Source organism: Plectropomus leopardus, chromosome 13 (assembly GCF_008729295.1).
Source record: "Plectropomus leopardus isolate mb chromosome 13, YSFRI_Pleo_2.0, whole genome shotgun sequence".
Lineage (NCBI taxonomy): Eukaryota > Metazoa > Chordata > Actinopteri > Perciformes > Serranidae > Plectropomus > Plectropomus leopardus.
In genome coordinates, this window is record NC_056475.1 from 16,629,682 (window position 1) to 16,640,581 (window position 10,900).

The 10,900-nt window shown below is 38.9% G+C and overlaps 1 protein-coding gene across 1 annotated transcript; it reads right to left on the bottom strand.

Moving 5' to 3' along the window:
* Positions 1-1,380: 1,380 nt before the first annotated feature.
* arr3a (arrestin 3a, retinal (X-arrestin)) lies at positions 1,381-4,568 on the bottom strand. Its single transcript, XM_042499563.1, has 15 exons — positions 4,561-4,568; positions 4,316-4,346; positions 4,145-4,205; positions 3,997-4,041; positions 3,712-3,902; positions 3,439-3,498; positions 3,250-3,326; positions 3,024-3,159; positions 2,448-2,532; positions 2,297-2,369; positions 2,061-2,198; positions 1,814-1,897; positions 1,697-1,720; positions 1,543-1,592; positions 1,381-1,400 (listed from the first exon to the last, which is right to left on the bottom strand). The coding sequence occupies exons 1-15, from the start codon at positions 4,566-4,568 to the stop codon at positions 1,396-1,398; spliced, it is 1,068 nt and encodes a 355-aa protein (XP_042355497.1). The 3' UTR covers positions 1,381-1,395.
* Between the last annotated feature and the right edge of the window lie 6,332 nt (positions 4,569-10,900).

Sequence of the window (10,900 nt, forward strand, 5' to 3'; positions counted from 1 at the left end):
AAGCTAAAACCAGGTTCTTCAAATTGTTTTAGTATCAGTCATGTGCTTCATATTTTGTGTCCCCATAACATCTTAGGTTTAATGACTAATAACAAATTGCACCATAATTACAAAATGTCACTTGCATTTTGTGGGACAAGTGACCGACAGCAGTGTTGACCAATGCAATGTACCAGTCCATTAATGGAAACAACTATTGGAAGACTCCAGTAAAAAAAGAAAATCTGCTTGAATTGGCAGAAACGTATCACACACACCACAATAATTCTGTTTTTACAATAGTTTTATTGTATTATAGGTTACTCAACTTGACGTCAAAATCACACTGTAATGAGATACATTTCACAGAAGGAGAAAGTGCCACTGAGAGAAACAAATGAGCGTACCACTAATCCAAAGCGCAGTGGCTTTATGGGCTTCCTCCCTCTCTGAAGTGAAGTGCAAGGGACCTTTATTTAAAACGTAATTCTACTTAAGTCTTTGGTCTCTAAATGTTGCATGCTACTTTGTAGTTAGAATACTTCCTCTACGAAGCTAAAATGACATAAATTAAACAACTAAAACAAGCACACAAAATCTGTGAGAAGATTGTTACATCTGTACGTATATCCTTGGCGTGCTGAAAAGATATAATTCTTTTCTGTTGTTCAGTTATTGTTGTGTGGATTAATTACACCGTCACATCCTTCTTCTTATTCTTTGTTTTGTGTCACTTCCTCTCATTGTTTTGGGGGGGTTTCTCCTGAACCTCCAGGGTAACATCCTCTCTGGGAAGAAGCAAACACAAAGATAAGTTAACTATACATACATTGTGAGAACAAAATTAAAACAATCAGTACATGAAAGTGTTTCAGCATTAAAGCACATCCACAAATGTGCAATATTATGCATTTAATTGCCTTATGATCACTGAACTGCATTTGTTGTAGCATATTATGAAGGGGAATATGATATTATTTATGGTCATAGTATGATTTTTTTTACAATATACAATAATAAAAACTATGTAGTGCTTAGCCTTGTGCAGTTGTGGAAAGGTAACCAAATATATTTATTTAAGATCTGTACTATTAAATCTAAACATTAAAATGCTGTTGGTGATGAAAACAGAATCACCACTCTTCCACCACTGGCCTTATAATGTCCTTTACTGTAATATAGTCTGTATAAACCTCACCTTTACTATGGGGGAGTTTTTTTCCACTGTAAGAAAAGAACATTAAAAATAGGTTAATAGAAACATCTGAATACTATCACCTAAATGCCTAAAAAACAACAACAACAATAACTCACCAAATAATTTTATTTGCTAACTGCTGCAATAAATCTCAACAATTTTTAGGGTGAAAGCTCCTAAAATAAAAACGACTTTATACTTACGCAGATGTGCAGTCTTTACTCTGCTCAGTTTGGAAGGCAGGTTGATGTGAAGAAAAGAAGAAAATAATAGGATGAGAGAGGGAAATAATTAGAGAAACCAACAGGTGAATTTCAGTGAGATAGTGTAAAGACAAATCTGGTGTTTGTGTGAGAAAAAAATACCTTCAGGTTTGGGGTGCATGAGATTTAATGGCAGCTCCACTGTGACGTCGCTGAAGAGAAAACAAACCAACCAATCAAAACAATACAAGTGATTTGTGATTAATACTTATTGGCTGCAGTGGCTGTGATATCATTATAAATAAACCTAACTTACCTGGCAGTAAGGCCACCCAGCAGACTGTATGAAGATAGCAGAAACTGAGTTAATGTTATTCTTAAAAAAAATAACAAATAATTTTCCGTTCATCAAAAAACAGGAGTAGATTCTTACCCTCCTCCGGCCACCATGAGGTTAATTTTAATCTTGTAGGAAACCAAGATTCCCAACACATCTTTTTCTACACCCGGCCGCAGCCTGTGGAGGAGAGGAATGAAAAGGAATGAAGGGATTGGAAAGTTTAAATCCGTAAAGTTACTTTAGAAAAACCATTTTAAGACATTGTGAAGCATTGCAAGAAGAGCTGCCTGAGTTCAAAGCAAATCCTGCTTTAGTCTGCCCGCTCTCATTGTGCACTCACATAGTGGTGGAGGCCAAGTTAGTGTCCTCATCCTTCAGTCGTCCGTCCAGTGCGAGCCCCCTCTTCTCCTTGTTTTCAGACAGCACGGGGGTGATGGTCAGCGTGTTCTCGTAGGTGCCGCCGGACTCCACTGTCTCTCTGTGAGGGATAAAGCACAAACACATATGTAAACGTCCATGTATGATACTTTCTGCTTCATTTTTGTTGCATTGGTTCTCAGTTTTCTCTCCACCTACCCAAACTCTTGGGTGAGTACAGCTTTGGTGTATTTGTCTGCTGAGTAGAGGACGATGTCTGTGGTTTGGTCCACTGCGGGAAGACGGAAATTGAACGTTAGGCGATGTCATGCTCTTAGTCACAGTTATATTAAATAAAGAGTGTACTCACCAGTGATTTTGAATTTCTTGACTGTTTTGTTGCTCTCGTTGTTGATTTTGATTTTGATTGGGATTGATTCACCGTGGAAGTAGAGCTACAGTCAAAACAAGGAAACATAGTCTTAGTCTGCATGCAAACTCACTCCTAAGACATTAACAAATAATTAGAACAGCTGAGAAATGGCACTTTAACCCTTTGAAACCTGGGCGAATTGGTTTGATTTCTTGAAAAAATATGGGGTAGGTAACATAAGGCAACAAGAGATTACTAGAAAATAACCTGAAAATAATCTAAAATAAGTTGCTTCTACTGCTATTGCTGCTGATACTACTACTAATAATAATAAACATTTCTGGACATTTTTCTGCAGTTTTTGTTTTTTTTTTTGTTTTCTTTTTCTAAATTAATTTTCAGGTCAATTTTTTTATCACTCATTAATTTTTATCACTCATTACCAATTTCTTGCATTTTGTGGGACATCTTTTGCTAGGTTGCTCACTGCCTTTCCCTACATGTTTTCAAAAGATATCAAACCAATTTGCTCAGGTTTGAAAGGGTTAAACAATACAGTTTTTGGTACTGTACATCTTTTTCCATTGAAGCTTCTACGTGAACGGGCTTGTCGGACATCATGAAGCTTTTGCAGAGGTCAGCCTTGGGCCCGGCGCCCACCTGAGAGGGGGCATACTGGATTTTACGAATGATAAGGCGAGCTGTGTCCCTGTGGGGCGGAGTGGGACAGAGGAGAGGTGTTATTCAGGCAAATGGTTAAAAAATGAAAGACAATGGTAAAAATGATTATTCCACCCACTTCTTGTCAACCTTCTCATCAGGGTTGCACTTTTCACTGGCAAGGTAAACTTTGACCTCAAAGTCAACGCCACAAGCCTGTGAAGTAAAATTAAAACATTGGCAGCCATTACAACGAAAACAGGCAACAGTTGACACTCTTGATTGTGGGATATGGAGAGTTGAATTGTGCAGATTTGCATGTTTTTACCTTTCCCTTGTCATCTGGTCCAGGCTGCAAAGCGACTGAGCATGGCAGGTTGTTGGGGATCTAGACACACACAAAGAAGAACAGTTATTTCACATCAGAAATCCACACTTATGCCTAACAGTAACTATTAAAAGGTTAAAATACAGGTGTTTCGTCCATAACCCAGACTGTAAAATAAACATAATTTCAACTGAAACACAAAAGGTAGAACTTGTGGCTGAACGGGTTGAGGTCTTAAAGTCTTCACGCTTGTGTCTGAACATGTTGTCGTACCTCAAAAGAGAAAGGTTGTGAGTTGTCTCCCGCCTTCGTCAACAGAGTCTCATGCATGGGGCTCAGAGCGGGCTTCTGGTTATCAGGGTAGATCTGGACGTGCTGGATCCAGATATCCTTCCTGAAGCACAGGCCCATCACATCCAGGTCATCGCTGCCGTAACGAAAGGCACATGCCAGCTGCACAAACACTGTCATAACATAACAGAACATGCATAATGGCATTACGCTATTGACTTGAGAAGGTTTTTTAAGAGCATTTAAAATGAAACTTCTTTTTGTTACCTTTCCTGTCTCCAAATTCTGCTGTGTCCAGCTTTACAACACCATCTGAAAAGTTAAACGTGAAGACAATATTCAGTTATCATCCTTACTATACAACAGCGCACTTGCGCACACACACACACACACACAAACACAAGGAGGAACGTACCAACTTTGTCCACTTTGTCCACGTGGTCCACATAGTCTCTCTTCCCCAGGTAGAGGGTCAGCTGTCAGGCAGAAGGAAGTGAAAACAGTTGAGTGTTTGAGTCCCTGTTGACAGTAAGTTTAAGTTTTCAAGTGTGTTTTAACTCCAGACAAATCAAGAAGTGAAACTTACCCCTCCGCTTTTGCTGGTCTTCTTGAAAACCCTGTGAAAAAAGAAAGAGGAACATCATAATGTCTAATTAAGAATCCTTAATTCCTCATCCACTGACAGAGTAAGTGTCTGGTTTGGCCAGATAAAATAATGATTAGTTTTAGACTCTGAAGGTAATGTATGTTGCTTTGCAAGCAGCAGAAGGGCCAGTAATCCCTTATTCCCTTTTATCCAGTTAGGGACAGCTAAGTGTGGAGCAGCTTTACCTCATCATGCCCGGATTGAGAGGCTGGCCCAGGTGAGGAGAGCCAGAAATGGTGTGGCAGGGTTCCTAATTGGCTGATTACCTGTGTTACTGTCTGAGACCACATTTGAACCGACGCTTTAAGCGACTTAACCTTTACAAACCTTAAATAAATACTTTAAAACTACTCATGATTTCTGAGAGTTGGCTGACCCTGGGTCAAAGCTTGTAGCTCTGAGTACAGTTTTAAAAGCAGGTTTCAGCTTTTTCAAGCAACAATAGTAACTTTTATATGTTGTTTTTAGGGAGTTACTATGCACAATAATAACAGAAAGCCCTCTTAATCTTAAACTTTGATATTTTTTTTGTTTGTAGTGGGTGAGATTGAAGTAAGAGAACTTCCTTTAGGGACACAAAGAAATCAACAAAGGAAAACAATGCTTACTTTGCCATCTCTGGAAGAGCTTTAGAAGTTTTCTGTGGAGAAAAAAGAGGAAAAAAATGTGACTTTAGGTTATTAGGGGGTCACAGTATCAATCAGATGTTGTAGTTAAGACATAGATCCTTCACCAACTGTCAGCTTTGTGGCAGCCGGAGCAATGTTTTGTTTTCAGGGCATTGAAGGTTAATCCTTTGTGATAAGATTATACCATCAGTGTTAGTGCTCCTGGCTTGTCCGTTATTCTGTATCTGCTAACTGACCCCCGGTCCAACACACACAGGCCTCACGCCAAACTCCAGGCCAGATTTACACGACACTCACGATTATGTCACAATGTGCTCCCTCCAACGTAACAGCAGTACCAAAGCTGATGCCTGTTTGAGCTCATCAAGGACAGTTAAATGGATAAAACCCCATTCAGTAACTTGCTGTAGTATTCTTGGACTTGATGAGACACTAACATTAACCCTCTATCGTTCTGTAATAAGGATTATCAATGAGAGTTTATGAGAGGTGTAAGCATTTGATTATTTATGCTGATGAAAAATTCAACTGCAGTGCCACAAGTTGGGTTTGCTAATTTCTTAATTTACTTTCAGGCATTTTTAGACTGTTTGGTTCAGTTCTCTTACAAGTTCTACTAAATCTTCATATCATTATTAACTTGGTTTATTAAGTGAAATCTTAATTGTTAATTTCCCAGTGCATGCAGTTGTCCTGCTTCAACTTAAAATCTAATGAACTTGAGGAAACTGTGCAGAAATAAAAAAAACCCAGGTGAATGGAGAGTTGTTTGGTCAGGTTGGGACCTCCAACCCAAGGTGGATAAAGCAACAAGGGCTGCATGTGCGTTTCAGGACCATGGAGAGGTACAGCATAGGTGTATCCCTCAATCCTGATGGGCTGTTCATCATGAACCATTCTGTCACACAATTATTAATGGAATGATGGATCCATGTTCTGGTGTTATTAATATTGCTCAGTTAAGCACAAATAATGCTGGTTGGTGACTTGATGCTCCATTTCCTCCAAAACTGAACTTAAAAGCTTTATATTGTATGTGTACATAGCGAAATTATTTTTATGGTTGGCATTCTTATTTAAAATGATGTTTGTCGCTCAGCATCAGAGATGCAATTCTGCGCTGTCTCTCAAGAGGAATTTTGGGTGATTAGCACACTTACTTGCAAACCTACCAGCCATCATTTTGGCTGCTTTAATCTACAGCAGTCATATTTTCTAATTCTTATTGTAGCATGCTACCTCGACACTAGCATTAAGCAAAAAAATGCACCTTTCTCATGAATCTGTTGAGAACTTTTTTCCATTTAGAGAACTTGTATGCTGTAAAATGACTGCATAGTCTGATAAAACTACCACCCAAACTCAACTTAACTGTCACATAATTCGTCACTTTTCGTCTTAAAGTAGGCAGTACAACCAAATATAATCTTTCAAGTATGAGCCCACGTAGTTTTGCCTTATCAGTATATTCTTTACACAAAGTAAAATCATGCTCCAAATGGCCTACAGGCAGCAGCTGTATTTCATCATAAGTATCAACACTATATTCAGCTATCCATCTTTCCATCCATCCATCAATGCAGATGAAGTCTTACCTCTTCTTAGTTGTCTGGGAGCTGGATGGAGTATGTCAGGGTAGGTGGAGAGTGCAGTCTGCCACAGTCGAGCAGCCTTTTTATACGCGCAGCCTCTCTGTGAGCATCATTCAGGCTTAACTTGTCCATTATTACTGCTGTTGCCTGCTCCATAATCCATTTAAGCAATCAGTGAGTAGCTTTTTTGGACTACAAAGGGTTTAATAATACCCGCCAGCTAAATCACACGGACAAACATACAATGACATAGTTGCCACATGGCTGTGGTAGTAGTAGGATGATAATCCCATGCACAAACAAAGCAATGAAGTCTCCTTTAAATTGGTAAAAATAGGGTTATAAAGTTAAAGGCCTTTCCAAATCAGGGTTAAATTCATTTTTTGTTAAAAAGGCCTGGATGTGTCATAACATGAGGGACGGCTGTTTGATATATTGGTTGGCTTGTGTTTAATAATAGCCTTTAGAGCTGCTATTATTGGCCTGATCTGTCTGTGAGCTGCACCTGTTTCAAACAATGGATCGTGCTGTGTGGTTTAGAAAAAGTATCTGAAGAATCTTTACTTGTTGCTTATTAGATTTTTTTCTGACAGATACAACGGTTAAAGGGAAATTTTGCCGCCTATTATGTGGATGTCCAATCAGTGTTGAGTGTAATTTGAGCATTAAATTAAAGCATTGCTTTAACCAGAGCAATAAATTCCTCAGTGTTATATTGACTGAGAAAGCTCAGTATTTCTGCTTGCCAAGTGCCTACACGTACCAGGATGCATTGTGCACAAGCTTCTGATGCCCATAGCCATTGATTTGTTGGCCAGCCGCAGCCTTGACCTCCATCCACGGGGACTGCCCAGTGGTCCGAAAGCCCATTTTTCTGTCACCCGAATCATTCAAATGTCCGATTGGACTGAAAGCCCATAGTCAGACAGCGCGTTATTCCGAAACCCAAAGCCCACTGCTTCAAAGGCCTGTTGCTTTGAAAACACACACTGAATCTGGAGTTCGGTGAATATCAGCTTTACTGCTTTCCAGACTCCATTAACATATTGCTCAGTTTGACAGATAACGCATAAATCGTAACATGTGGATTTGTATGACTCCTAAAGAAATACTTTTAATTTCAGCTGATATTTAACTTCAACTGCTCTTCTGTGAACTCAAAAACCCAACCCAAAAGTGGGCTTTTGTTTTTGTGATAATGGGCCGTCCTACTGTGGACTATCAGACGCATGGGAAGTTTTTTGAACAGGGTTTCAGAATAACGGGCGATTGGATCAATGCTAAGGCATCCTCTCCATTGCATTTCTTCAGCTGTATACTCTGACTCCAATAAATACAGCTGAACATCTAAGTTAGCCAAAACACTGTAAAATATATCCTCGTCCAAAACATCCTCTACACTCACAATATGGGATGCTATTGTGTTGGAAATAGTAGCTCATTTGCAAAACAAGAGAAGAAGGAAATTCTGTTTCATCAGAGGCATTTTGAGCGCTGTCCTACCCACCAGTAGTTCTACCTCCTTCGAACTATATCAGTGTCACAACAAATGACAGCACTGGAAGTAGGAAGAATTTTGTAGCTGTTTTCTCTGCTTTCTCTGTCAGTGAAGCACTGCACAGAGGAATTTACTGCTTTAGTCGACTACTTTTACCATGCTGAGTAGACAGCCATATAAAATGTGACAACTTTTATCCTTAAAAACTAGCTGTAGACACTTCTCCTGTAAATAGATGTTTTGTTTGGTCAAAGAGAGAACAGTAAATAAAAGCCTTGAACTCCTGTCTCTGTAGTTCGCAGTATACTCTTCTTAAGAAACCAACAAATCAGATAGACCATTTAAAATAATAAAAAATAATGATAACATTAAGGGTAAACAGTACAAATTAAAGGTGTGTCATATTTTTAGCTCTTTGTGGAGCAGTACAAAGATTCTCAGTATTTCAGTCTGTCTGATCTCAACAGATTAAGGGCTCCTAGTCCCATTACAGTTGATGATGGGAGCATCGGCGGCAACGTCAGAGTAAGCTGTCTTACTCAACGGAGTCTCAGGAACGTGCCAGAGCTTATCCAAAACCACCTGAAAGATACCCTTTTGACCTTTGAAACTCCACGAATTCTTCGACAGGCCCATGATAACAACCTCACGCTGAAAGTTGAGACATCAGGGTTTGCTGTTTTCAAACTGGAACATTGGTACACTACAGTCACAAAACTGTGTCTTGTAAAGAGCTGAAAAAAGCACATAAAACAGAACTGTTTTATTCAGATTTAAAGCCACAGCTCATAGGGGCAAGTTAAGGGAGATTTTTGAAAATATAATAGTTCAAACAGTTAAACATTTTTCTAAAACTGAGTGACACTGACACACAGAATTTGGGGGTGATGTTTCTTGAATCAATCCTTGTTTTTGATATGTTTTATGATGAAATGACTGATTCTTTGTTTGTTGATATGCCCTAAGAAAAAGAGGATAGGTAAACACATTGTTACTAGCAGTGTTTGGAGGCTTGTGAACACTACACATTTTTTGTATATGTATTTATTATCAAAATATGAGTTTAGGATGATAATGTGAAGAAAGGATTTAGTTGGAATCCAGCCAGGAGAGTGACCTCCAGGCCACCAGGACGTCCCACAAGGCAAGGGTCACTGTGTTGTAATGGCTGTGGCTTTACTGAGCTGCTAGCTCGCTCGAATCAAAGTAGAGCGGCTGTGCAGGTGAAGTATTATGTGAAAGCTTTATCAGCTTATTCATCGCTCAAGTTGTTTTAATTTGACTGATGTAATGGGAAAATAAAGCTTCAGGTGGAGAGGCTCTTTCACTGAAGCATTTCCACAGTTGTATAAACTTTCTTGCCTTTGCAGCATGGTGCTTTAAACTGCATCTATTTGTGATCTGGGCAAGTTTAAATAAAACGTGTGTATAGGGCTCAGGTTTTATTAGAGCAGCTCACGTTGCCTCCATACTGATCAGTGTTTCGTCTGCAGTATTTCTTGGAAGTAGCGTGGCTTCGCTGGCTCTCAGCCCTTTGATCATCAACCTAAACTCAATGTGACAGTGTGATTCCCTCTGGGGAGGATCTCCCTGATGAACACATGACAAATAATCACAAAAACAAAAAGGGAGTGAGAGAGAAAAACAATGCAAATGTTTTGGACATTGCAACCAGTGATATGTCCGATATCAGGCATTTTCTAAATATGTTGGTATAGTATGTACATTAAACGTCAAAATATTTGAGACAAATATACAGAGTGTCTAAACACATATACAAACCCGCTTTATTCATGTTATGTTTTAGTTTGAATCAAGAAAAACTGATGGTAAGGGAGAACAAGAAAAAGAAGTGGGTTAAATACAGATAAAAACAAAGAGAAAACTGTAATTTTTCTGAATATCTAACTGCAGGTTATAAAAAGATGGAGAGGCAGAAAGCGTGAGACTCTCCGCCGTCTTAATGTATATAATCCACTTAATTCTTAATCTCTGACTGAAATAGCCTGCACATAAATATTCTGGTTCACTCAGAACAAAGATCCAAGGGTTGAAATACAGAATAATAACATTGATACGTTATTTTTTTTGCTCTTTCTTTGTCAAATCTCTCCACCACTGCTCTGTTAGGCCCCACACTGATAAAACCATGCCTTAAAACCATGTCTTATTTTGCTTAAATCAAGACAGGTTATTTGTAAAATTTGATTCCAGTGTATGGAGTTACTTGCACCAGCTTAAAAGCAATTTTTGCACTGTTTTGTACCAAAAGTATCATATTTGATCCTGTGTGTCAAAAAAAGCAAATATTATTTTTATACATTAATTTTAACCTAAACAAAACATTCTCGATACAAAATAAAATGACATAGTTTGATAATAGGAGATAATACACATGCAGATAAGAGTGAGACAAATGTCATGTGGCACCTGGTCACGAAAGCCCGAGTTGGCACAGCTCCCATGTCCTGAGAGGTTTTAGGACCAGCTGAGAGAGCTCACAGTAGGAGGCCTGCAGCCAAACAATGATGTGGAGCGTCTCCTGAGGAGCGTCAGCCAAAGGCCACAACCAGCATAATCGATTATTTATAATTTGGAGATGACATGATGCACATCAATAATATAATGAGGGATACTACATGAAGCTGGTGGACTATAATATGAGATAATGTAGTGGTGAAACAAGCCCAAAACAAGACTCAAAATCGACAACCATGTAAGCAGCTCTGTGAGGATGCACTTGGCCACAGCAGTGTTTTTTGCTTTAAGCAAATATCATTATTATGCTAACATGTTCACAATGACA

Coding starts and splice junctions, on each gene's coding strand:
- arr3a (XM_042499563.1), bottom strand. Junction 4,206..4,315: donor AGACCAGCAAAAGCGGAGGG/GTAAGTTTCACT, acceptor TCTGCCTGACAG/CTGACCCTCTACCTGGGGAA. Junction 2,199..2,296: donor GTACTCACCCAAGAGTTTGG/GTAGGTGGAGAG, acceptor TATCCCTCACAG/AGAGACAGTGGAGTCCGGCG.